Source organism: Fusarium keratoplasticum, chromosome 4, assembly GCF_025433545.1.
Source record: "Fusarium keratoplasticum isolate Fu6.1 chromosome 4, whole genome shotgun sequence".
NCBI lineage: Eukaryota > Fungi > Ascomycota > Sordariomycetes > Hypocreales > Nectriaceae > Fusarium > Fusarium keratoplasticum.
In genome coordinates this window covers 3485954-3512267 of record NC_070532.1, presented here as the reverse complement: position 1 = coordinate 3512267, position 26314 = coordinate 3485954, and the positions used below count along the sequence as shown (strand labels likewise).

The 26314-nt window shown below is 55.2% G+C and overlaps 8 protein-coding genes across 8 annotated transcripts; 4 read left to right on the top strand and 4 right to left on the bottom strand.

The window, feature by feature from the left end:
- Positions 1–17: 17 nt before the first annotated feature.
- On the top strand, positions 18–2029 carry NCS57_00613400 (Calponin-homology (CH) domain-containing protein; the record flags this gene model as incomplete). The annotated part of the gene is made up of 2 exons (XM_053056032.1): positions 18–184; positions 241–2029. The coding sequence occupies 2 exons, from the start codon at positions 18–20 to the stop codon at positions 2027–2029; spliced, it is 1956 nt and encodes a 651-aa protein (XP_052914987.1).
- A 393-nt stretch (positions 2030–2422) lies between these two features.
- Positions 2423–4087, bottom strand: NCS57_00613300 (MYND-type zinc finger protein samB; the record flags this gene model as incomplete). Its single annotated transcript, XM_053056031.1, has 1 exon — positions 2423–4087. The coding sequence occupies one exon, from the start codon at positions 4085–4087 to the stop codon at positions 2423–2425; it is 1665 nt and encodes a 554-aa protein (XP_052914986.1).
- A 3804-nt stretch (positions 4088–7891) lies between these two features.
- On the top strand, positions 7892–8674 carry NCS57_00613200 (6-phosphogluconolactonase; the record flags this gene model as incomplete). The annotated part of the gene is made up of 1 exon (XM_053056030.1): positions 7892–8674. One exon carries the CDS (start codon positions 7892–7894, stop codon positions 8672–8674), a length of 783 nt encoding a protein of 260 aa, XP_052914985.1.
- Positions 8675–9691: 1017 nt separating this feature from the next.
- Positions 9692–11068, bottom strand: NCS57_00613100 (uncharacterized protein; the record flags this gene model as incomplete). The annotated part of the gene is made up of 1 exon (XM_053056029.1): positions 9692–11068. One exon carries the CDS (start codon positions 11066–11068, stop codon positions 9692–9694), a length of 1377 nt encoding a protein of 458 aa, XP_052914984.1.
- A 1094-nt stretch (positions 11069–12162) lies between these two features.
- NCS57_00613000 (uncharacterized protein) lies at positions 12163–14172 on the bottom strand (the record flags this gene model as incomplete). The annotated part of the gene is made up of 1 exon (XM_053056028.1): positions 12163–14172. One exon carries the CDS (start codon positions 14170–14172, stop codon positions 12163–12165), a length of 2010 nt encoding a protein of 669 aa, XP_052914983.1.
- Positions 14173–17383: 3211 nt separating this feature from the next.
- On the top strand, positions 17384–19254 carry NCS57_00612900 (MFS domain-containing protein; the record flags this gene model as incomplete). The annotated part of the gene is made up of 5 exons (XM_053056027.1): positions 17384–17566; positions 17620–17720; positions 17791–18126; positions 18181–18821; positions 18884–19254. The coding sequence occupies 5 exons, from the start codon at positions 17384–17386 to the stop codon at positions 19252–19254; spliced, it is 1632 nt and encodes a 543-aa protein (XP_052914982.1).
- A 189-nt stretch (positions 19255–19443) lies between these two features.
- Positions 19444–21925, bottom strand: NCS57_00612800 (Rab-GAP TBC domain-containing protein; the record flags this gene model as incomplete). Its single annotated transcript, XM_053056026.1, has 6 exons — positions 21840–21925; positions 21667–21784; positions 21448–21609; positions 20861–21393; positions 20669–20811; positions 19444–20618 (listed from the first exon to the last, which is right to left on the bottom strand). The coding sequence occupies exons 1-6, from the start codon at positions 21860–21862 to the stop codon at positions 19444–19446; spliced, it is 2154 nt and encodes a 717-aa protein (XP_052914981.1). The 5' UTR covers positions 21863–21925.
- A 350-nt stretch (positions 21926–22275) lies between these two features.
- Positions 22276–24249, top strand: NCS57_00612700 (uncharacterized protein; the record flags this gene model as incomplete). The annotated part of the gene is made up of 1 exon (XM_053056025.1): positions 22276–24249. One exon carries the CDS (start codon positions 22276–22278, stop codon positions 24247–24249), a length of 1974 nt encoding a protein of 657 aa, XP_052914980.1.
- Between the last annotated feature and the right edge of the window lie 2065 nt (positions 24250–26314).

Below are 26314 nucleotides of genomic sequence, written 5' to 3'. Positions count from 1 at the left end.
GACCTCTCAATCTCAACATGGCGTCCGTGACGTCCCTCGACAAAGACCTGCGCAAGATGCGCCTGGAAAAGTACACCCCTGCCGCAGCAAACGAAGCCCGTACATGGATCGAAGATATCCTCGGCGAGAACTTGCCCTCTTCAGACCTTCTCGAAGGCCTCAAAGATGGTGTCGCTCTGTGCAGGTACGTCCCCTTGCCACATTGGCCATGGTGAATGCGGCACTTACACGACTCTGCAGACTAGCCAACCTCGCTCTCCCACCTCCTGGCCTCAGGTTCAAGCGATCGGCAATGCCCTTTGTGCAGATGGAAAACATCTCCCTCTTCCTCCGCGCCTGCCAGTCCCCGCCCCTGAACCTCCACCAACACGATACCTTCCTCACCGTCGACCTGTACGAGCAAAAGGACCCTGCCCAGGTTCTCCAATGTATCGGGGCATTCAGCAGAGCCGCCCACGCTGCGAGCCCCCAGAACTTCCCCACAGCCATCGGGCCCAAGTCGCGACCTGATGCTGTGACACCCCAGGGGACAGGCTCGAGGACCCCCACCGGAACCCGCGATCGGGGCGCATCCTTCACCAGCAACCCATCACCGGCGTTCGGCCGCTCTGCCGCCATGCCACATCGGACCGGCGACTCGGGCTCCGGCCGGTGGAGCCCTACCAAGAGCCCTACCAAGAGCCCCGGATCTCCCGGCCCCATTAGCAGCTGGAGCAAGAAGGAGCATGAGGGCACTACCGCGCCGGCTTGGAACATTGCCCAGTACGGCTATCTAGGGGGTGCCAGTCAGGGCAACCTTGGCATCTCGTTTGGCGGACGGAGGCAGATCACTAGTGCTGGTCCCCGTGTGCCAAGCCTCGCCGATAAAGAGCGCCGTAGAAAGGAAGAAGAAGAGCGTCTTCGCCTGGAGGCCGAGGAGGAGGAGCGACGACAGGCTGAAGAAGAGGAGCGTGCGCGGATCCAGGAAGAACTCCGATGGGAACAGGAGGAGGAGAATATGCGCGAGAGGGAGCGCCAAGCAGTCGATGAAGAGAAGCGACGCTGGGAGGAGGAGGAGCGCCAGTGGAAGCTGACAGAGGAGAAGAGGCGTCAAGAGGAAGAGGACGCTGAAGCCCGACTCAATGAGGAGCGCAAGGCCGCAAGGAGCCGAAGCGACGCCAAACTCAAGGGTCAGTTCCTCAGCCAGTACCGAGCGGAGGAGGCGGCGTCGCAGCAGGACGGCGCCTCAGAAGACGACTACCGAAGCCGCGTCAAGCAGCTGGAGAAGGAGTTGGAGCTTGCCAGGCAACGCGAGGCCGAGTACGAGCGAGAACGCCAGGAGAGAGCGGAGCGCCTAGGAGGCGGACCCAAGCCCAAGGCGAAGAAGCCCCTCCTCTCCAGCCCGCCGACACGGTCGGATTCGTGGTCTAGAGATGAGCGCGAGGTTCTGCGCACCCGATCTCCGCATAAGAGGGAACCTGTGCAAGAAGTCAGCGTTCCCATCCTGCCGCCGAGGTCTCCTCGTCCGCTCCCGGACCCGACTTCGGCACCCAAGGTCAAGCCACAAAATACCGGCGGCCGTCCCCTTCCGGACCCCACGGCGTACGCTGCCAAGCCCTCTCCCCCCGCCCCGACCCGTACCGACCGTTTCCTCGCGAGTAATCCTGCTCCGGCACCTGCCGCTCCTCAGACGACCTACTCGCGCGAACTCGGTGCCACAGCTGAGCACGACGCCGAGGACCAGCGCCGCGTGCAGAGCCAGGCCAAGACCAAGGCTGGCGGATGGGCGTCCAAGTCCCTCCTGGAACGTGAGATGGAGATGGAGCGCCAACGACAGCGCGAGTGGGAGGAGGCTCAGAAGGAAACGGCAGCAGCAGTGCGCTCCGGGGAGGGTGTAGATGGTATTGGCGGAGGCATCGGCGGCAGATGGGATGTTGGACAATGGGCCGGCTACACTGGCGGCGATAGCCAAAACAACGGATCACTAGGTATCGGAGCTGGACGGAGGCAGATCGTAGGACCGCGACCGCTGCCCGAGCAGCCAAGGTAAGGTAGGCCTCATTATCGGGAAAAGGGGGAATACGCTGGTGACATGCATGAGTCGAAAAGGGGCAAGCTTAGTGATGCTGGTGTTCTACCGTAGTTTAGTAGTAATTGGCCACGCCTGGATCACTTGTGATAGTCTCGAATAGAAGCCACAACGGGCGATGGTTCATTACCCGGGGTGAGAGTTGACTCAGCCATCAGTGTTCCGTGATCGGGTTCAAGAAATCTCATTAACATGTGTATATACCGTGTGTTTCATCTTCGCTCCGAGCAATCAATGAATGTCCCATAACTTTTGTCTATAACCCATCCATCCATCCATCCATCCATTCCCTAAAAGGCTCTACGCCATCCAAGTTCTAAAGATACACCTCGCAAGCAGACCTTTGATCCAATATCAAGCCTCGTGCTTCGAATCGCTTGCAGCAGCCTCATCCCGACACCGCTTACACATGCACCAGCCGCCCAGGCTGCCTCGCGCCCATTCTCGACGCTGCTGCACGGGCAAGTTTACGTCACAGTAGTGGTTCAAGATCTCTTCTCCACGCTTGATGCCCCCCGGTCGGCCATCCAGCACACGTTCTCGCCTGGCCTCGAGCACCATGCGGCCGCCCCATTCCCAGGTGACGTTGGGGTCGCAGTCGTGATTCGCAAGGCACCAATAAGGGTGGACGGCGGCCACATCTGGGCGGCCGTCCCGGGGGTTCTTGCGGGCTGAAGCAGTGCCGCGGAACTTGGCATACAGGGTGTTGAGCACCCAGAGATCATACTCGGCGAGGGAGGCGTAGATATCAATGTCCATCTTCTCGAGCACGTGGAGCGGTGTCTCGATGCTATACTTGAACGAGAACGGGAGGGTCCATTCAGGCGGAGGGCCGGCGTTTGGCGAGACGTTGATGTCGTTGGTTCTGGTTGGCACAAAGTCACCCCAGATGTATTTGACCTCGCGGACGTCCAGGGGGTGAACCTCCTCGTGGGCTGCAATCGCCAGCACACGGGACAGCAGCAGCAGGTACAGGGTCTCGTCAGCCTCGAAAGCGTCAGGGTCCTTGGCGATTGCATCAACGTCCTTTTCGCAGACGGCAGGGTGATACCGCTCCATGGCTTGATCGTGGCAATACTGTGTGCAAAAGACAGTATCGTAACATTCGTCGCAGCTGACAGGTTCATTCTCACTGCCGAGTGGCGGCAAATCGGAGCTGCAGGCGTCGCAGATGGAGTCTTTCAAGCGGTTATTGGCAGTTAGAAGGGAATATTCCCTAAGAACCACCTCGCCAGGGGCAATATCCTCCTTGGCAAAGACCCCGAGCTGCTTGCAGGTCGGAATGATCTCGTAGTCGTCGGTACTGCTGGCTCCCTCGAGTAAGATGGGCAGGGTAGCAACTTCGACTGCACACTTGGGGGCCATTTGGCTCAAGTGCTCATTCAGGTCCGTAAGCGACTCGGCTGAGAATCGATCAGGCTCATGGTCGTTCCAGGGATACACCTCACGGCGAACGAGGCCGCCGTCGGGGAGGTTGGGGTAGTCGATGTCGACATCGTCGCGGCGGAGTCTCCGGCGAGCTACCATGTTGATGTTGTTCTTGGTATCGAGCAGCTCTCGGTTCGAGGGACAGAGCTTGAGGCCACGCTGGCAGAAGCTGGCGGCACTTTTGAGAGATCCGCAAAGAAGAAGACCGAGAGACAGGATCTGATAGGCACGGACCGAGGCCAAGGTGGCCAGGCGCCTAACCACGTCGTCTCCCTCTGAATCTCCCTGGGAGTCATGCAGCTCGTCCTCTGGGAGGTTACCGTGGACCAGCACATCAGGGAGGGGGACCGCAGTGTGCATCTGCAGAGACTCTAGAGCCTGGTCATGGTATTCGAACCCTTCGTTGAGAACCTCGTCGGCAAGAAGCAAGGCGCGATATGCATCGCCGGCAGCCAGGTCCGGATATCCTAGATCCGAGTGGACAACCGCCCGCTCCAGGTACAAGATCAGGTCATAGGGCAAGCTGACGAGCCCCTCGGTTAGCCGTGACCGACGGTCCAACAGCTGCTCGTTCCGAGCCGCCGTGTCCATGTCTTGTCTCTTGCGAGCTGCTTTCGAGTTTGGTTTGTTGTATAAGTTGAGGCGAGCGCAACGAGGGGCAGCAGAGCGAAAAGCCGAGCTAACGGATCTAAGCGACAGCTTTGCTTGGTTGGGGCCGGCGTGTAGGCACAGACAGTAAAGTGCTGTATCTGTAGCGGTGACACTCGTAGGGCAGAGGGCTCCGTCGACAACTGACGATAGCGGCTCCCGGGATGCCAGGCAAGGATCGGAGGGAAAAGAAAGGGCTTGCAGATCAAGGCGGGGTGACAATAATACCGGCGCAGTCCTGGTGCGAAACTGCTGACGAGGCGTACGACTTATTTAGTACAAGCCCTTTCCATCCCTTGAGCGTGCTTTCGCGTGTGTTCTGGTCCAGTCTAACCAGGACGGAGACAAGCCGGGGCGGCCACTTTGAGCCCGGTGCAGCCAACAAAGCGTCTGGTGGCAAGCCGGTTGAGGTCGTGTGGGTTGTCAGTCTGCAAGCGAGTGTGCAACGGGAAGCCTGTGGCTCATGTATGGCTTTTGGCAGCCAGGGATTGTCTCTGTCCAACAAAGCCACCGATGGGAGTTGCCGTGCAAGGAGGACAAGGATTGGACGCGGGAAGAGACGTTGGAGCCGTTGAAGACCCTAGAGCAACCCCAATGCCGAAGGCGGAAGAGGGGAAACAACCAGGAGATGTGATATGTTGGCGACGATTCAATTGGTGTCGGCGGAGAGAAGGTTCCGGCAACAGAGGGTGTTATTGAGTCTCCAGACCCTGTCTTGACCGGGAATAGAGGGGGGAAGACGATGATGGCCCCGAGTTTCTGGAAGAAAGAAAATTCAGCATGGAACAGGCCAGTGCTTCCAAGTTCCCACCCTCCTCTTCTGTCCTCTGCCAGGCACTCACTGTACTGTACATGTCCTGGTGAGCCGAGAGAAGTGTGAGGTTTTTTGATCGCCAGGGTCCATCCATCTGAAAACGTCCCACAGGTGGAACTAAAAACTCCATCCACACCACCCTCACCCTCACAATTTCGTATTCATAGGTCAGCCAGTCGACGAGGCCAACCAACCAGACTGCTCAAGCCCGGGGGCGCTCATGGCAGCCGAGGGAACATTGAGCATGAGCCGGCGCTAAAGAGAATCGGCTCTGGCAAACAACGCTTTTTTTTTTCTGTCTTGCCTCTGCACGCACAAAACGAAACGTCCAGAAACAACGCACAGGCCCAACACTTACATGCGTGCCGTTGCGTTGCTAGACCGTTGGCCCAGTCCTCGTGGTTGGTTCGCCATCCATCTGTCGATTCCGCAGCCAGCATACATGACAAGACGCAGGCTCTGGCACAGGGACAAGCACCTACAGCTGCTCACCGTCTCTTAGACAGATCCCAAGAGAACATCAACCCCCCACAGAAAGCCAGCGCCAAGCGGTGCGGGAGCGTTCTAGCCCGTACGTCGTGTCGTGCGTCATGATGCTGTACCTGCTTTCTTTCCGAGACCCTCGAGTCACGACTTGGCGTTCAGTTGTACAGAGGCTGGCTGCTGCGAGTGTCTCGTCTAGTAGCATTCATGGAGCAAGCAGTGTTGCCAGGAGGAGAGGAGGGCAGGGTTGGTCAAGGGAGGTTATAAAGACCTCCGACCTCGAGGCCCTGGTGAAGATTGTGGAACGCATGAAATGGAGGGGTACGTATTGCAGGGAAGGTGTGGAGGGATTGGCATTGTCGTGGAGGGGCAGGCACGCTTGGCTGATTTTTGCAACTTCCATCGACTTGGTCCCCATGGATCTCGAGGACAACTTACCTCAGCTAAGCAACCTAACATAAGTAGGTAGATAGTTAAGTAGACGTAGAGCCCTTCTAATTGTCTTGTAATACCTTATAAATATCACCAATCTGCCGTATTACTGGTGTTTAGGGCCAACGTCCTTAGTCAGCCAAAGACAGTCTTGTCTCATGAGGTGGAGGTTATTCTCGGTCGTTTTGCAGGGTAAACCTGGACCACCGTTATGGAGCCCATCCAGCTTGCTCGCATAACTCGTACCGTTGCCTCCGACTGTAGGACATTTTCAACTGCAGCGGAAATTGGAGTCTGGGGTATTCGCTTCTCGACCTATGGATGACAATACTACGTGAAGCTGTTAGCATACTTGTAGTTGAATGTAAACTCCCCGTGATCCATCCATCCACCAAGCTTCAGCGGGCGCTCTCCAAGCAATCGATGGAACCCCGAGCTAGCAGGCCCCAGTCCCAGCTCTTGGAAGCACTCTAAAAAAACAGGCCAGGCACATACGTCATGAGGGCTCAGGAGCATAACCCCGCCAAGCACATGCTTGTGGCCTCTTGTTGGAATTTTTCTTTTTTTCCCCTCCTCCTCCCACACAACCAGGGGTCGCAAAGATCACCCAGCGGCCGACAAGAGGGAAGCAGACGGAGACAAAGGTGAGGCCACAACCACAAAGTGTTGGGAAGGGGCCTGCAGGGGTTGCCCGAGCTCCCCTGTTCCCCTCGTTATCACGTTGCAAGCGCAGAATGCGTCGGGGATATTCTGCCTATGTCGTCTTTTTCCCGTCCTGACCGAGGGCACGGTATCATGCCGGACGAAGCCATTGGCTACCTTCCTGGCCTTCTAGGTTGCTTCGAGATATGCTCTGCCACCCTACATCAAGTCAGGTATCCGGGACATGTGGCCATGGCGAGTGGTGGAGGGATTGGGTTGGTGTTGTGTCACCACGCCGTGATGATGATGATGTCGGTTCGGCGGAGGAATGGATGGGTTAGGTAGGCAGGGGATCTAGAGCACGTCAACAATGAAACGGCAAGCCAGGCCGATGGAAAGGTTAATCTGCCCTTGCTCACTGCATCGACAGCTCCCTATCAGATCGTCAGATCCAAGGGGCGTTATCAAAGCTGGACCTGGACAGACATGAAGCTTGGCCCCGTTGTCCAATAGCTCAGCCTCTCGCGGTTCGGCGAGGGGAGCATACTCATGCACTCGGAAGCTCATGGCTGATGATAGCGTTTGCTTCAAGCTCCGGTAGCACGCGGGTGGGCGGCTCTCCTTGCATTATCCAGAGAATAAACCAAGAATGACAAGTCAAACAACGGGACCAGACTAGAGCAACCCAAAAAGTCAAAAAAGCTACAGCAGCACGCCACCGTGCTCATCATTCTGCTACAGGGCTGTCTGCCATTGTTGTGTTGTGTTGTGCCTCATCATATCAATCCCCCCGTTGTCCCGGATAACCATCCTCTCTCGCAGCTTTTCCCCTTGCAAAGAAGCCATCGTGAGGCCGTCTTCTCGTCGGCCTGCTTGCCGGTCCTCCTTCGGCCGCCTTTTCCCCAGCCCCGGGTCGACAATTACCGAACGACGGAGCAAGTACCTGGTACCAGAAAAATCGCCGGGACCGGGACCTTCCAACGGGAACTGGACTGGAACTGGAACTGGATCCCAACCCAACCCCGCCCCCTCCATCAAATTGTCCCGTCCCATCACGTCTCATCCCATCCACAACGTTCTGCCCGGCCTAAGTCCTGACAATTTACCTACCTGCCTTGCCTACCTTGCTTGCTTTGCCCTGCCTAAGGTTGTCTAATACCTGACTTATCTCTGCTCACGTCAAATCAATCAGAGCCACAAGGAACCTTAAGCTGCCTACCTAAGCTGCCTACTTGGCCATCATCTCTATCCCCCCCCTCCCCTCCTCCTCTCTTCTTCTTTTCTTCACTTTTTTTCTCTCCTCCTCATCATTGTCGTTACTTGTTGAAAAAAACAACCCCCCCACTACTCCAAAGCCCGCACACACCAACTTCACCATGGCTAAAACACAGCCCAACCTCTTCGCCTTTCCCAGCGTCGACATCCTCGCCCAGGCTCTTCGCTCATATGTCATCCAGAGCCAGGCCGCTGGCATCGCCCGACACGGCGCCTTCAAGGTTGCCGTTTCTGGCGGTTCCCTCCCAAAGACCCTCGCCCAGGCCCTCCTCGCCCCCTCCTCAGGCCCCAACGACGTCGTCGATTTCGCTCGCTGGGAGATCTTCTTCGCCGACGAGCGCGCTGTTCCCCTCGACCACGACGATTCCAACTATGCTCTTCTCAAGAAGGAGCTTCTGGACAAGATTCCCGAGGGTCAGAAGCCCACTGTCCACACAATCAACACTGAGCACCTGAACGACCTTCAGGAGCTCGCCGACGAGTACGAGCAGACCCTCGTCGCTAGCTTCGCCAGCCGCGACTCGGTTCGCCTGCCCATCTTCGACCTCCTCCTCCTCGGCTGCGGCCCCGATGGCCACACCTGCTCTCTCTTCCCCGGCCACCCTCTGCTTCGCGAGACCAGCGCCTGGGTTGCTCCCATCGACGACTCTCCCAAGCCTCCCCCGAAGCGCATTACTCTCACCCTCCCCGTCGTCAACCACGCTGTTCGCGTCGCCTTTGTTGCCACGGGCGGCGGCAAGAAGGATATCATGAAGCAGATCTTTGATACCAACGGTGGCCTGCCCTGCACCCTTGTCAACGAGTCCACCGGCGAGCGCTGCAGCTGGTTCGTCGACGAGCCTGCCGTCGAGGGCGTCAGCTTCCCTCGGAGGGCCTTCCTATGATATCAGTCACAGTCCAGCTACAAAGTAGCTCTGCGCACTCGGCGCGTTGCATTTCAATTGTCACGCAAATGCTGCTGGACAGGGGATCTTGCTTCGCATCCATGAAAATCTGAGACTGGCGCGGGGTAGCTGATGACGAGCTTCAACGACCTGACCTACCCTGGCAACCTTACCTAGGCAAGCGGGCTACGATTCACTGCGCATTTTGGTGGCTAGACGAACCGCTACAAGAATAAACTGCACACCTCGTGAACAGTCTGGCGCCAAGACTGTGCTCATGTTTGTGTAAGCGCATACATACCTCTTGGTGTGCGGTGTTCTTTCTACAGCCCATTTGCCTGGCTCGATCTCTTCGGAAATTCAATGTTTTATGAAACTTCGTTACGCCTTCGACATAGATAGGATGTGCCTTTTGCTCTTCACTTCACTTCATCATCCACCCGTTTAGCCATTACAACCCCTTATGACATCTCTTTTTTTCATTTGCGCGGAAACCATTTAGAGGGCGTTGCGAGGCGGAGGGAAGCCGCCAAATATGATGACCACACACACTATCACACACAACACATCGAGTCACACATGAAAACACAAACACACACACTCACACGATACTTGCAAGCTAGAATGGGAGGTTGGTCGTTTTTGTCACGGCTTTTAGCTGTCCCCTTGTCCCTTTTAATCGATATTCGATCCACTTGCGGGCACGACGGAAAGGGAGGAAAAGATCTGCTTTTCCGTGTCCCTTTCTGCTGCTTGCCGACATCATCTTCACCCATCGCCTTAGCTAGAGAGGCTCTCGTCTTCCCATGATAAAAGCAGTCTATTCTATTCCATCGCGTTTGGGAAAATACCAAAGTTCAATCGCCTGCTGTGATGCTCGTGGGCGAGAGTCGCTCTCATGTCCATGCTGCGCTTCATCCATCCATACCATTATGCCTGTAATGAAAAAAAAAAAAAGAGAGAAAAGGAGAAGAAAAAACATTATCCATCCATATAAGAATCCGCTGTGAACCAGTCTTAAACGACTCGCCAGATCGCTCCAGCCCTAGGGGTATCATCGATATCTTCTTCCCGGTTCATCCTCTCGATCCAGTCGTCCTCTCGGGCGAGCGCGTCACGCTCAATGTCTTCCATGACCGCCAGCTCTGCCAGCATTCCTTCAACCATGGCACGCGAACCTTCCACCATCCGCTGCAGGCTCGACCGCTCTGCAGTCTTATCTCCGTCGTCGGTCTCAGGAAAGTGCCCCAACTCCTCCAGCTGTCTCCCCAATGTCTCTAGGCGTCGGACAAGCCCTGTGTATTCTTCCTTCCACGCAGTCTCCAGCTCGCCGATAAATAGAACCTCGCTCTCCTGCAAGAGGGCTCCGCCCTCGCGGCGCGCCTCTTCAATCTCGCACATGCGGTCAACCCACCGCTCGAACCGTCTGACGACCCTCGCATAGCGACCTCCAGGCTCGCCGAGGGTCCAGACGCCATTGACCACTGCATCTAGCGTCTGGATGCGCTCCTCCAGGCCGCCGCCAATGGCCCAATTGCGAAGAACCAAGACGTTTTCTCTTTCAACCTCGGCCCTTTCGCGATCGTCAGCCTGCTTGCTTGCGACGGCAAGCTTTGAGAATCGTTCTCCTAATTTGCGCTCAGCGCTAGCGCGCCAGGCAGTGTCCACAGCAGTTGCATCCTTGTGTAAGAGATGGAGTTGTAGAAGCTCGGTCTGTAGTCGACTCGTCTCGGCAGAGGCGGCAACGTTGGCCGGGAGTTTCGACGGGGACGGTGGAGCGAGGAAGGTCGACGTCAGAGGTTTCGGCGCGGAGGACTTGGCTGGCGAGTAGTGTTGTTGTAGAGTCGTAAAAGCTGGTCGAAGATGAGGTGCGTGGGCTATGGCAGCATTTGCGGGCTTGTCATGGCTGCCTGCGGTTCTCGACCGGAGGGGACGGGTCGCTGTGGTGGTAGTCGTTGTCGTACCGCTGGACGACGAACCTGACGAGGGTGGCCTTAAAACGGGAGCGTTTCTTAGCCCGGTAGTTGTGCTCTTAGCACGCCCATGCGAAACAACCCTCTTTGTCTGTGTAGGCTGGCCATCTGCTGAAGTTGGCCTCACCGCTGGTCGAGGTCTTGTGGCTGTTGTGGACGGAGGATACCTCGTCGACTCCCTCTTTGGAGGCTCATGTGTCGCTGTCTTTACAGGCTGCCTCACCGATGTTGACCTCGTGAGGCCTGTTGACCCGCTCCTCAATGTCCTCGTGGTGGTGGTAGTACTGCTGGCCGTTGTTGCGCTCCTAGTAAGAGGCTTGATGGGCAGGCGACTCGGCGAGCCATGGCGCTCTGCATCAGTGGTGCTCGTAGCCGTAGAAGTAGGCTTGCGCAGGGAGCGCGAGCGTTGTAGCGAGGACATGATGACCCTCTCTTCCGGATGGATGTGTCAATTCTCCCTTGATGGGTTGTTGTTGACAGGCGGAGGAGGATTTGAGGCTGCCAGGCCAGGGTTACTCGGCCTACCGGTAAGTCAGCCGGACTGGCAGGTGCCAGGGGGCAGATGGATTGGATGTGGAGCCGGAGGCGCAACCCCCACACCGGCGGATTGGGGAATTCGAGATCAGCCCTACGTCGAGTCAAAGGGAGAGGAAGTTGTTTCGAAAGATGTGATGTTAAGGGACAGCTTGTGGAATGCTTTTACCTGGATGCATTGATATTCAATGCCAAGGTCACTAATGGCATTTCCTCACCTTGAATATGAGGTGATAGCATTGTCAGATATTGCATAAGCCAGTCTGTTTTGGTCATTCCTTGATGCTCGTGCCTGGTCAGTTTCACACATTGTTATGCCCGTGGGAGGCCTGACACGTGGACCTATAGCTCACCTGTATCACTTAAACTGCTACTATAATAGGTCTTACCGAATGGGTGCAGTGACCTATTGGTGGCTGACTCGAAGTCAAGGTCTCGGCTAGCTCAGGAGGTCTCTTCAAGCAATACAACTTGGCTGGGTGATGGATAGAGAATCAGGTTTGTTATTGATCAACAATGGAGTAGCGCCCTTCTAGGGCACCGCACAAGCGGTCTAGATCTAGCAGACCAATGAATAATAACATGAGAGAACACAAAGAGGGCATCCTATCCATGCAGTGACATTGGTCAGCCAAAGATAAAACATGTCCTCCTCGTGTAGCCCCATGTGAGCCTTTCTCCTTATCATCCGGCGTGCCAAACGCGCCGGTTGTCGCAAAACATGGTATCGTCAAAGTGGCAACAAATAACATCCTCCCAGGGTGTCTATGTTTTCCATGCAACTATTTTCCCTTCGTAGCCATCCCATATCATACATGCAATCCGTGAGCCAGCCCAGCGCAACCCTGTGAACGTCTTCTATGCGTAACAAAGGAAATCAGTAGTAGTAACAATAGTGAACAAGTGTTGTGATGATAGGAAAAGCTTCAAGGATTGTCAAATCTCGCGAGATTTTTTAGCCCATGGCCTGGTTTGATTCGATCACGACGTTTGCTTCGTCTCGTCTGTCAATCGTCGTAGATCTCTTCCATTGCTGTTCAGTTTCTTGAGGCAAGATTCGCAGATTCGTAAATGGCAAAACGTGCATGTCCATCGATCTTCGACATCCGACTTCTCGCAACCCTGGCACGTTAGGGGGTAGTGCCTGTTGGTTCGACGGTTCATCGTCCTGTGTCCATGGTAACAGTTGAAGTGAGATTCCTTCAACGGCGGTGCCTTGATGACAGTGCCCTCGGCTATGGGGAAGTCGGCTTGTTTGGGGAAGTAAGCCGCTTGCGGGTCGGGTTCTCGTAGAACCTTCATCTCGGGGTACAAGGTCCCATCTCGGCCTTTGTAGAGAAGTCCCTGTGATTCAGATTGTACCAGCCTTGGATCTTGATCCACTACAAGCTGTCGGGGCGGAGCATTAGACCTCACAGACGAGTGCCGTGGCGGAAACCGAGTGGGTACATCTGCAGGAGGCTGCGTACGGTTCGACGCAGAGTCGCTACCGGCTGATCCTCGATTTCCGGCAAAGTCAGTGACCAACGGTGGGAGCGATCCTATCACCGGTGATTCGACTTTGGCACTTGGCTCAGGCTGCGGTTTGGTCTCGACTGGGCTCGGGAGCTTTGGTTGGGGAAGAGCCTTGCGAGTAATGGGCTTGGACTCAATGCTGGCGGATGAGGGCGCCCTGGCTCGCTGCTGGGGAGGAAGCTGAGGAATGTCATTTGGAAGCTCGGGGGATACTTCTGCGGCAGGCTCTGGGGACGATGCAGGCGACAGAGGCGAGACAAATGAATCAACAATAGGGGTTTTGATGTCTTCCTTTTGATATTCAGGTGTAGGAGGCCTTTGCGCACCGGGCCGTGGGGTTGAAGACTTGCTAGTGTCACTCGACGATTTGTCTCTGCGATGAAGATGGAGCTTGTCCTTGAGGCGATTGAGCTTGGAGCTGTTGCTGCCCATGACTGGAGACTCGGCTGCCTGCTCGGAAGCCAGCGCCTGTCGAGTATCTTGACTCGAGAGAGCTGAATTGTTTGCGCTCCCGAGCTGCTGGCTCGGTAGTGTGGAGACTTTGGTGACGCCTTCAGGAAGCTGTTGTTGGGCCGACTGAGATGGCGCAGCGACGGCAATGGTGGGCTTTGTCGCAGCGGTTGAGCCGTGGCTGGTAACAAGCTTTAGGTCGGGGAGCTCGAGGCTCCGCTCGGCCTTGCTGGACCGGCGCCGCCAGAGTTGAGGCTGCTGCTGAGCTCGGGGTGGTGATGATTTGATGGGTGAGATGTTAGACTCCGGTTTAGGCGGGCGATTCGGAGCAGGGGTGGCCGGAAGATGGTATTTGGTATCCTTGGAAGGCAGAGGCGGCGGACGACTAACTTTGACAGGCGGCTTGGGTGCAGCATATTGTTGCTGGTCTTGGTGTTGATGCTGATGTTGCTCGGCGGAGGCAGGACTAATAAGCGTGCTGGTCTTTGTGCTGGTGCTGGCAAGTGGAGCTTCGCGGCTCGGGGATGGGTTTGCCTCACTTTGACGGTCGCTGTTAGTATTAGCTCCGTCGGATGACCTGACCAGCGACTCGCCCGAGCTCCGGGAGTAGGCAGACAAAATGCTTGACAGTGACTCCGAAGGGGACGGTGGTGGAGGTTGCTGCTTCTGCTGGTGCCCGGGCTGCTTCTGAGGTGGTGGAGGTGGTTGCAGAGGAGGCTGCTTGCCGACAGGCCGGCGTGGGATAGCCATCTTTGGCGGACCGGCCGGGGGCGCATCGGCAGCTGCGAGCAGGTGCAAAGGCGGCAGTGAACGAGGCAAAGGTTTCGCATTGGCCATGCTGGTCGACCTAGGCGGCGGCATAGAAAACTCTTTGGTGGGAGGGAGGCGAGGTGAAGGATCGTCGTAGTCGTAGTCGTCGTAAAAAGCTGGGTCGTCAGGACCTGGGACATCAGGGAGAGCTTTGGACCAGCGAGAGGTGCCTGTTTTAGGCGGCTGAAGAGAGCTGGCGTTCAACATGGTGGCCATGACGAACTAGGCCGTCGATGGAACAAGGAGAAGGGGTAGGGGGAGCCGTCAACTTGAAGCAAGATGGAACAGGCGAAACACGGAGCGCAGCAAAAGGTAAAGCAACGGGCTGGAAAAGCGTGCGAGAATGCCGGGCCCTGGAATCTTTTTGATAAATTGGGAACCTTGGGTTATGCGGGATTCACGGAACGCCCCTCGAGGGATGATGGACCAGCATCCGAGTGGGGGGAGGGAGACAAGAAGTGACCAAGAGGCGTGTTGGAAGTGAAACCACGAGAGGATCTCGAGCTCAAGACTGGAGCAAAAGGTGGTGTGTGTGGGTGGGACAAGGTTCAAGACGGAGAGGAACTGAAATAGCAACACGAGAGGAAGAAGTAGAGACAAGAAGCAGGGAGGGAGAAAAGATGGGAAAAGACGAAGAGATGCAAGAAGAAGAATTGGATGGAGGAGAGAGAATAACAAGTCCAAGAACTTGTTTTGGTTGGTAGGTATTACGCTTCCTGCCTGTTTACGGGAGTTCCAAGGTTTCATCACTCAGAGGCTGCCGCGGCCGCTGCGCCGTCTTCAACCCTGCCCAGCCAGGGCCAGTTCTTTTGGACCGAGCCGTTGGGAGCCTGCTAACCTCGCTCGCTGTCAGGCAACTAGAGATGCACATGTACTGTACCTTGCACCACGACCCATCTCCATCTCCATCCATCCACATTGGATCGCGGGATGGGCGGAGGAGGCTTGAGAAGTGGCTTGTACCGGACGACTCGTCAAGCCCGTAGTGGGCCTTGGGGCTTTGCAGGGACACTCTGGCGCATTGTTCGCTGTGGCTCTTCCCTCCCAGCGGCCATCCGCAATCAGGGGACTCCCCAGGACTAAGCCATATCGGCTGAAACAGCCACTAGATTTCAGCAGGGTTGAGGCAATTCAGGGCGGGCTCCGTGGGACCGCAGCAGGAACGCCCCCAGGAGCTGCAGTAGCGAGCGGGGACAGTTGTTCACTCCAGCTGAAAACCACGTCACCCCTGGCATTGGCTTTTTTTTTTTTTTTTTGCCTTTGATAGCATGTGTAAAGAAAGAAGCGAGAGTCAAGACATTGATTGCGCTGCAGAGGAGAGAATGATTGGTATGGTGTGCTCTTTCAACCGCGGGTTTGGACGAAGAATCTGTCCTCATCATGGCATGAGGCAACCATGATCTGAGCGCCTTGTTCCTCTCGTCCCGAATACGCCCATATTCATGTTGTGTGATAAAGACAACATTTGGAAAGAACGGCCAAGCCCAGCTCTCCCCCGTGATCCACTTTGGCTTTTCTTCTTCTCGTCTTGTCCGTCCCATCTCTTCATCTCGTCTCATTTCTTCTCATGCACAGCATCATCACACCGCACGGAGCGGAATCCCGAAGCAGTCAGATAACATTCACTGATCATTCTCTTCCTTTCTTTCTCCTCATGAGAATACCGAATATTTCATTCTTGGCTGTTCAATATTATGACCCTTTGCACGCGTATAAGCTCAGCCTCAATGACATACATTTCAACACCAGCGCGCCACGAATTCATGGTCGAAATATTGGTTTCCAGTGGTGAGGTACAGTACATGTACATCAGGAACCCCCAGTCACTGATCGCCCAGCCCGGCCCAGCCGCGTCACTCCCCTCGACTGTGTGGTGTGCGCTCAGGGCGATCGATCCCCCATTCATCACAGTCCAAGCATCTCCACAGCTAATTACATGCTGCCGGATGGCACTCCACTCCGCGTGATCCTGCAATGTCTGGCAGCATTGTTGGAAGAGGTCGAAACAAGATGAAAATTGCCTTTGACAGGGAAACGGCTTATGACGAGGTGGTGCTTCATGCTTACGCCGTGGTTGGCATTGACAGAAAGTCGCCTCGTGGGTTTGTCCGGATTCGTCCTCAATCCGCCAATCTTGACAAAACCGATGTCTTGCCCGCGTCAAAGTCAACCCCAGTCGAATGTTCCAAGTTACATGGCGCACGGATCATCATCATGACGAACCTTCCGGGGCATTGGCTTCTATGCGTGGCGGCCTCTCGGTCTGAAAATCATAGTTGACAAGCTAGTTTGCCACGACTGCTCTCGTGCGCGTACGACATAGATGCCCCAGGGCTTGTACACTGGCGTACATCGCGCTCGCAGCTGTCCGTTCCCGTCTTGAACCAAGAATAACTGTGAAGGATTCTCTGGGATTACAACATCTCTAATCTTCTCAATGCTGCGAGATGAGATGCGTCAGAACTGGGCAGGGAACCCTCGCGACAGATGCTGTCCAACAATGAATGGCATGAAGACAATCATGGATGCTTTGGCCCAACACCAACAGCACGGACCAGATGACTTCTCGGTCAGGCATCATCCATGCTACACAAGACTAAATCGCATTGTTTCACGGCTTGAATAGGAACTGCCCGATCTTGTGGGAATTGCTCACTCTATGTGGCACAGGCAAGGTTCGTCTCGCCGTGCTTATACCAACTAGCACCCACACCGACAAGTATAATTGGCTTTGGAGGATGCATCTCCTCACATTGACGGGTGCGACGTCTCCCCTGGATAATTACCGAGTACTCCGAACAACAACTCACATGCATTCTATGTACAATACTCCGGCTCCCCTCCCCGTCGGCGCAGTATTTTCGTCTTTTTGAATCCGCTTGAACGAATTTGAAAGCTCATCCAACACATGCGCATTCTCGTCGGATCCTCAGGTTCTCCGAACCGTGGCAGACTTGGGCTTTCGGCTGGATCATCCACCACAGAACATCTTTTACCTCAGATTGCGTTGAAAAGTTTCAACATGGCAATTTAACATCAGAATCATCCGTGCTACCAATCTCGGATACGGCAATTCCTCGTCTGAATAACTTCAGAATCTTCCATCACGTTTCTAGTCTCCAGTATGACACAATCTGCCGTTGATGGGCCAGCGGGGGAACGGCCCGCAGCACACCCTCTTAATTCGGGTTCCGATCGCTGCTCAGATTTGATTCCGGCTGCAGGTCCGGTCCGAGACAAACGTTACCTTCGATTTCTTATCTCCAGCCTCTTTCGCAGCATCGTAGAGCCTTTGCTTCTTTCTCACTCAGCCGAATTGCTTTGCCAGATTCTTCAATTGGAGGCTCGAGCTGAGGCCGGAGCTTCTTAGACCTCGCCGTTTTCCTCCGCCCTTGCAGGTTGCTATTTCGAACCAAGACGAGCAGAAATGACGGGCACTTTAACGTCCGGCAGAGCTTCAGCTCCGTCCGAGACTTCACCGCTCCTCGGAGACCGCAACAGTGGCGATGCTATCAATGGGGACGCAGAAAATGGCCGAGTGAACGGCAATCATGTCCAGGAGCCCGTCAAGGCAAAAATGCACCTCATCCTCCCGGCAGTGGGCATCGGTGTAAGAAACCGATAATGTCAATAGCCATCACTCATTCTAAACAGCGTCACTAGGTCTATATGGTTGCAATTGACCAGTTACTGACCGTAGCAACGTATGCCAAGATTGGAAACGAGCTGAACGCTCTCAACAACACCAGCTGGATTGCCACAGCGTGAGTCCGGCCAAGTTTCAAGACGGAAAACCTATGAAGCGCCTAGGGCCTTGTACTGATCCTTGACAAGCTACTTCCTCACTCTCACAAGCTTCCAGCCTCTCTACGGCAAGCTCAGCGACATCTTTGGCCGGAAGCCTTGCCTTCTCTTCGCTTACACCATCTTTGCCCTTGGCTGCCTCGGCTGCGGTCTTGCACAGTCCATGGTGCAGTTGTGCGCCGCTCGAGCCGTTGCAGGCATTGGTGGAGGTGGCATGAACGCTGTGGTTTCTATCCTTCTGAGCGACCTCGTGCCGCTTCGGGAGCGCGGAATGTGGCAGGGCTGCATCAATATTCTCTGGGCTGCTGGGACGTCGACAGGAGCGCCTCTGGGAGGTCTGCTGGCTGACTCAGTTGGTTGGCGATGGTGAGCTTGCCCCCGTGCCGTATCTTGTCATGGACGAATCCTCATATGCCCCAGGTCGTTCCTTGGACAAGTTCCACTGTGCTTTGTTGCCTTCATCGCCGTCTACTTCGTCCTCGATCTCCCACCGGTATCGCACGACCACTGGCTCACCAAAGTACGCCAGATTGACTTTCTGGGTGCCTTCACCCTCGTCATCGCCGTAGTCGCCCTGCTTGCTGGCCTGGACTCTGGCTCCAATTTGGGCTGGTCACACATCATCACCATCATTGCGCTGTCTCTCGCTCCAGTCTTCTTCGGGCTCTTTCTCTTTGTTGAGATGAAGGTCGCCCCTAATCCATTTGCTCCCGGTCACATCATCTTCGACCGCAGTTTGTTCGCGTGCTACCTCGTCAACTTTTTTGGTGTGGCGGGCCAGATGGCAATCCTCTTCTTCATGCCCCTGTTCTTCCAGGCCGTTCAGGGACTAACTGCTACTCAAAGCGGTGCATTGCTTGTCCCGGGCATGATTGCTGGCGTGATTGCTTCGCTCCTGGGTGGATGGATTATCAAGCGAACCGAAAAGTTCTACGCAATCACTGTGTCTGCGTATGCGCTATTGCTCGTTGCAGCCTTGCCTCTGGGGCTGTCTGTTTGGTTCAGGTCAACCACCGGAGAGGTTGTTGGCCTGGTCGCCACTTCTCTTGGAGCTGGTTGTGGTATGTCTATTGCATCTCATCGCTGACCGATGTGACTGGCCCCTTACTGATCAATCTCGCAGGTATCACAACAACACTTGTGGGTCTCTTGGCCAATGCCGCTGTCGAAGACACAGCCGTCGTCGTTGCGTGCTCGTATCTCTTCCGCTCTCTCGGCTCCAGCATCGGTATCAGCACTGGATCTGCCGTCCTCCAACAGGTACTCCGAACCCAGCTGGCCTCTCGACTCCCCAACGGCGACGAGGCCCGTGAGATAGAGGAGAATGTGCGACAGAGCTTGGATTATATCAAGGAACTCCCACCTCACCTCGCCGCTCAGGTCCGTTCGAGCTACCAGGTGGCGACGCTTGGAGCTCTGGCATTGATCACGATATACCTTGCTGTATCGTTTTTGACGGCATTCTGGATTAAGGAGAGACCCCTCAAAAGGTAAGACGACAACGGGCATTCACTGCAGGAGTCTGTTCGAGGGACGCGGAGAATATGTCTGAAAACATACTGTAATCTTGGTCGATCTATAAATTGTATAGTAGATATGAGGTCTAAAAGTTGGGCATGATGGCATAAGAAATCAAGTACATTCCGGGTTGTCTAGGTTGCGTTATGTGCGTATATGCATCATTTACGATTCATCTTTTGTCTTGGTGAGAGGTTCCAGCCCGAATATCTCATCCGAGCGAAGAGGGTTGCGGCTCTCGGTCACCTCCCCGAACAGGAAGGCATTCTTCTCGCGCCTAGTACTGTTGGACATCTTCTTCTTGTGCTGAAGTGGTGGCGACTTTGCTGATGATGCTGAAGATTTCGAGGGAGCGGATTGGTCTGGCTCCAGCATCCATGAGAAGGAGGACTGTGCCAGTGTTGATCTAGTCGGGACAGGGGGTGGCCGTACTTCTGCCCCAGCAGCCTTGGTGGCAGAATCTGGGTTCGGGCCGTCACCAGATGTATCCATACGATCAGGGTTGTTTGGTGCTTCCTCCTCCCGGGGGGTTGGGACCGGTTCAACAATCCGAAGACCGGAGATGTCCACTTCCGCTTCCATCGGAGGGATTGGCTCTGGCTGGACAATGGTCGTCTCTGCCACCACCACTTCCCTGGGGCTCTCTTCAGACGGCGGGGACTCCAGTACTGGAACTTCCATGGAAGAATCTTCTAGGTAGATCTTGACAAACTGGACCTTGGCGGCCGCAACCTCAATGAGGTCGAGGCTCTTGGTCTTGTCCTCCAGGTTCGAAGCTGACACTGCCTTAAGGTTGTTGACAGTCTCGTCAAGCATGGCAGCCAGCTGCTGGTTGCGTCTCTCCAGCGCAGCAAGACTTTTGGCCGCTCCCTCCTCGCTCATTATCTGTCGTGGAGACCTGGGAGTTGATCTGGCCTCGTTGATGTTGCGTCTGATTTCTCCCATAGCATCTCTAACGGCCTGGTTGATGCCGAGTTTTTCGCCCCGTTCAAACACCCCCTTTGCTCCTTTGGCTGCTCCTTGGAACAGCGCCTCCATGCCGCCTTGCTGCTGAATGAACCGAGACGGCGAAGGTATTTGTGACCTCGATCCAAGTCCTCGTTGCCTGAGCGAGTTGAAGGCACGGAAGCTTGGGGTGGCTGCTCGCGAGTTCTGCGAAGGTGATGATACAGTCGGCATCCTTCCAGTATACTTCATGATCAGAGACGCTCCGCCAGATGCGCTGAGATGCTCGCGGAGATACAGGGCATCATCAACAAACGTATGAGGGCCATGAGATGGCGAGGGGGCGGGATATTTCAAGAGCAACTGAAGGCAGACAGAGTAATCCGCTTCTAATACTGCAGCGAAATATTAGCACCTAAAGAAGGAAACCAACAAGACAACTTACAATCCCATCGAATGCGGATTAGCATGGCGACACAGATGAGGTCTATCAAATCTAGTGATGCGTCGACAGCGAATATCGTATCCCATAGGACCAGGAACTGCTCGAACGGAAATTCTCTGCTGAAAAGTAACCGGATCCATCGACTATTCTTATCAGCAAGAGCGTGGATATGTAGAAAGCTTTAGGCCATACATAAGAAAGATTTGCGGCAATATCTCGATATTGGTGAGATGTGCAGCGAGTTCTGGGTCCACCTTTTGAAGGCATACCTCATGAATGAACCTGCTTCTTTCGACGATAGTAGAGCTTTGTTCAGGGAACTTGGAGGGCCGTAAAGGGGTTCCTGGGGTCGCAATAGAGTCCTTAACCTCATAGAATGATTGCGCATGTTCCATTAACCTGGAAAAGAGGATGAAAGCGTCGTGCTCGACGAAGGAAGCATCCAAAGTCTTGATGAGAGCATCTTCGAGAGAGGCGTCGGATGGTATGGTTGCCGGGTCCAAGGTGTCTTGCTGGATGACGTGCAGAATAGGGGCAAGAAGTTCGTGCATGCCTTGTCGATAACCGCCTCGCTCAGGGTTAAGTTTGCAGTACATGAAAAGGATGTCTAGGATCATGGCCTGGGTTTCATCTTCGTGGTAGGATGCTTCGTCCGGAAGTCTTTGGACATCCTGCAGGATCTCAGCGCGGATAATCTCATCTTGACGAACGGTGTTCCAGGGAGACTTGAGTTGCGGTCAGCCGTCTAGTCAGAGTCTAAGTTGCAGCACAAGACTCACAGCAGGATCATCTGTTAGAGGGTCTATACTGAGTTCAGCAAGGGTCTCTGGGTGCTTAATGTACTTGAGAAAATGCTCCCGCCGCTCAGTATAGAGGCGTCTTCCCTCATCGAGGGTTTGAGACCAGCTCAAGCCCTCAGCTGCAGTGGATAGTAGAAAAGTCTATCAGATGTCAGTACTTGACCCAGCATCAGCCAATGATGGAGCAGCTTGACCTACCTTCCAGCACACAGAGCGACATCCCGATATGCATGGGCTAGAAGGCCCATTATATCGGACGGCTCGTTGCAGGTCGCCAAGATGAGCGCCGTGAACTTGAGTCTCACGCCATCTCGGCCTGCGTCAGGGTTTGTCAGTCAATTCAGTCGCTCTTGACGGTGCTCACAACCCACAGCAACTCTTCCAGGGGCCTCATGATGCTTCGTTGCGAAGCAAAGGGGAGAGGCTTTGCCGTGTCGCGAGAGAAGATGCAAAATGAATGAGATGAATTTGAGGCCGTCAAAGGCGAAGGAAGGGACGGGATCCAGCCTAGGCAAGTTCCATGGATCCAGGTTGGCGGTGGATGGAAGTTGGCCCCACTCTCAGCCTTCTGTTAGCGCTAGGGCCCCCGTGACAGGCCGCCCGGGGGTCCTACCAGAACCTCGAGGCCTCCGCGTTCAGGGGGCATCGCGCTAAACAAATAGCCACGACCTGTGATGCCTCGTGCATCCAATCCATTCTGACCACCTACGTCAAGTCCTGTGTGTCGTTATCTGTCAACTCTCATCCACTTCTATACCCGCCTCGTGACCGCGAGCTCGGGAAGGATGCTTCATCGGATGAGCCACCATGTCTGCCGATCTCTTCGCTGAGTTCAACAGCCTCTCAAGCAACCCTACGCCTCCTCCTGCCCAACAGGCCACTCCTTTTCAGGCCCAGGTGCAGCAACAACAACCACCACCACCACCACCTCAGCAATCACAACAAACTGGAGCCAAGGATCCGTTTGACTTCTTCGGTACCACCAGCCATGCTTCTCCCATAAGCACACAGCCTTGGCCTTCACTTCAGACCCAGCCTGCTGCGCCAATCTCGTGGGGAAGTACTCCAGCTCCGTCCAAGCCGGCCGCAGTGGTTGAGGACGATGATGACGGATGGGGGGATTTCGAGGTAGCCGAGCCTTCACAGCCCTCACCCGCGAACCCTTCTCCTTTCCAGGCCCCAAATCCTACGCCTGTGTCCATTCCGGCTTGGGGCTCACCAGCTACGGGTCCAGCCAGTTCACCCTCAATACCATGGCACAACCCAAGCCCTGGTCCAGCTCTGGCACAGCGAGCGCCTTCTGTCCAGCAACCCCCAACTCGGGTTGTGAGGGCATCCACACTGGATCTCATGTCCAACAGCCTTGTCGATATTGGCACACTTCCTCAGAAAACTTCTGGCGCAGCCCAGGTGCAGCAACCCGCTCCTCAGTCACAGCTCCGACAACAGTGGCAGCATGCGCCTGCCCATCAGGAGCCGCAACAGCCACGCATGAAGGCCATGCTAAAGTCGTCGGCCTCAAACGACCCTAGTGTTCTTTTTGATGCTGAGGACTTTGAACTTCAGGTGGCCGAGGGGGATGAGGATGACGACGACGACGAGTTTGGGGAGTTTGAGACTGTGGCCCCCCCTCCTCCATCCGCGCCGTTACCAAAGGTAGTTCCTACAACGGCCCCTACGAAGCCAGCAGCAACTCTTCCATCGATGGACCTCCTTTCATTGGATGAGCCAGAGCTGCCGAAGCAGCCAGCCAAGAAGCAGCCTCCCAGCCAGCTTCTCGGGGGCCTCGCTTTCGGTGCCACAGCTTCGAACTACCCGCAGGCGCCAAAGTCTCCGTCCTTTCAAGATCGCAACCCTTTTCCTGATTTGGCCATCAAGACGCCGACTCCGACGGAACCCAAGCAAGTGAAAAAGCCCAAGGAGCCATCGCCAGTCACGGCATGGCCATCTATGGACAGCCCGGTGGGCACCAACGCAGCCAAGAGCAAGGAAGATGACGAAGGATGGGGAGCTTGGGACGACTTTCCAGCTGCTGACAGTCAAAAGGTAGGGACCGACTCGTCAAAACCAGCCGAAAGCTGGGACTGGGATGCTGTCGACAATGTCCAGCCATCTCAGAGTCATGTTCCAGATGATGCTCCTCCACCCATCAATGTCCCGCCTCCATCAGTTATCCTATCTGTGTTTCCCGACCTCCTCAACTCGGGCAATGCTCTATTCAAACCCATATCGGGCCAAACTGCGTCGATTAAGCAGCGCATTCTATCAGACCCAAAGGCTGGAGAGTTTCTACAGGGTTATATCCTTCTAGCGATGACAGCCGCCCGGGTCATTGCGGGCCGCAAACAGCGATGGCACCGAGACAAGATCTTGGCCAAAAGCATGTCGATCTCGGCCGCAGGAAGCAAGGGCATGAAACTTGCAGGAGTTGACAAGACGCAGTCAGCACGTGAAGACCGCGAGGCCGCAGATGTCGTCGCCGTGTGGCGGCAGCAAGTCGGCCGTTTGCGGTCTGCCGTTGCGGCGGCCAAGGCGGCCGGCAAGGGTTCAACAGCACTCAGGGTCCCTGAGATTAGCGAGAGCATGTCGGTGCAAACGGCCAAGATGGTACCGACAGCCCCCAAGGCGTGCATCATCTGCGGTCTCAAGAGAGAAGAACGGGTGGCCAAGGTGGACTTTGAGGTGGAGGACAGCTTCGGGGAGTGGTGGGTGGATCACTGGGGACACAAGGCGTGCAAGAACTTCTGGATAGAACATGAGCAGCAGCTGAGGCAGCGATGAGTCGGGGCCAGATACTCCGAGCCTAGTACCTAGCTATGTATGTCAATATAAAGTCGTCGTGATATTAGTCGCAGTCTTGGCCTCACTGCAACGTCAGTGGCCTGACGGCCCACCGCTTCTAGAAGATAGGCATTCAATTGAAAACATATGCACTCACGCGATGCGGAAAGTTGTCTATATGTGAGGGCGTTAGCCACAAGCATCGCACGGCAGAGGGTGACAGAGCTCGGCGAGGAGTGACGGGTGCTGTTAAGCTGCATGCCTCCATGGTGACTTATGCAGGCCTCCGGCAGCGTTGCTCCACCTGATGGAACCATCCGGGAGCCAATCTGAGAGACCATTGATGCAGCCAGGTGACGGGGAATCCAAAGAATATCAGCGTCACTGGAAGGGATCTGCAGCAATATTGAATTTATGCGATCAAATTGTTGAGCTGAATCCAGCAAAATGTCCCGACGGTCACCGTCAAAACAGTCGCCGTCAAAACGAGCCAACGGGCTTGAGCACGGACGGATTGCGGGGTCGGACCGTTGCACGGCATCTGAACTCCTCCGGGGGAGCACCGGCCGAGCCGGAAGCGGAGGGGGAAAAAGGATTCACGCTTAACTTGGAAAAAGTCTGCACATTGGCTCGCCGAACCGCTCGAGCGCATACAGCGCTATCCTGCCCGCTAAGACGGCTGATCCAAGTGAGTTCGCCGAAATAACATTGTGAGGAGGTTGGGGAAGCTGCCCGCGAAACACCCCTGGATCACCCAGACCAATAAGCCCGTCAAGGTCGACTTTGGGCCTGTCATTGGCCTCGACTTGACGCTGCTTTGAATGATCTGATATCGGTCATGGTTGCTCCATGTTATTGTAGAAACAGGAGCTCTCGACGGCCTACTACGTAGTACTCCAGAGGCCAGGAATTACCAGGGGAACAGGCGGCTGAGGGGGCTTTATCTTCTCAAGCCAAGCTAACCAGGCTACCTACTTAAACGTCCACATATATCCCCGCACTCTTAACGAGATGCTGATAAGCATGAGAACAGTTAACCGCAGGATAGATAAGAGTTAAAGATTTAGCGAGCCCATGCGCCCTTTGGTTCATTCATCTCCTCCTCTCTTGTCCACCACAGCGACGGTCAACTCACTTGCGATGGTGGTCCCGGGAGAAAGTTTCCTTCAGGGCTGGCCCACTCCGTAAGGACAGGCCCCGGGCCGAGTGGGTGTGGAAGAAAACTCCGAGTGACCAGGCACTAGGGTCAAGAAAGAATATGACACCTGTACAAGGAAGCATCATGTCCTTCTCCAAGGATAGCTACATAGTAATGATAAAGAATGTTGAATAGTATATAAGAAGCTTTTAGAGTATTCAAAATATATGATCCCATTGTTTCTGTCACTACATGATAGAATTCGTCACGGGATATCTGTATTTAGAAAGACTTGGAGGTACTTTGCCCTTCTTCTGTCTCGTTTATTTCTTACCCCATACGCCAGGTGCCAGGTGAGTGGGGAACGGCGTGGCATTCATTCACCTCTGGACCATTCATTCCCTGGTCAAACAAGCCCAATGGCAGAGATGCCAGAAACCTGGGATGCTCGCTTGATGCTCGAACAGGATTAGCGGGACATGCCAAGCAATTTTTTGTCTTTGTACTTGTGCGTGGAAGGGAAGAGGCTGTCGCGGGAGGCAGCAGGGCCAGCGTCTGCCACGAAACATTGTTCGGGTTTCCGGGTCTGATCCGAAACCTGTGTCGCGGGCTGGGGAGGATACCCAGATGCCATGCTTCACTTCCGAGAGGTGGATTGTATCATGGATTTCTGATGTTCCCAGATAAGGTGGAATGGAAGAGTGGGAGAGAATGGGCCTCGGTTGGTGGAAGGCATCTCGAAGGGCACGTGTAGCCTTAAAAAATGGAACGGCAGGTGGCCCAACTACCGCTCGCCAGTACCTTGCCTGGCCCCTTCAGTTGCGGCTTCCCGTCTCCAACGGTGGCTTCCATTCCATCCATGATGGCCAAGCAAGCACCGGGAAGTTCTCTGGTCTTTCCTTCCCTGGGCTCAAGTGGCAGGAGCGT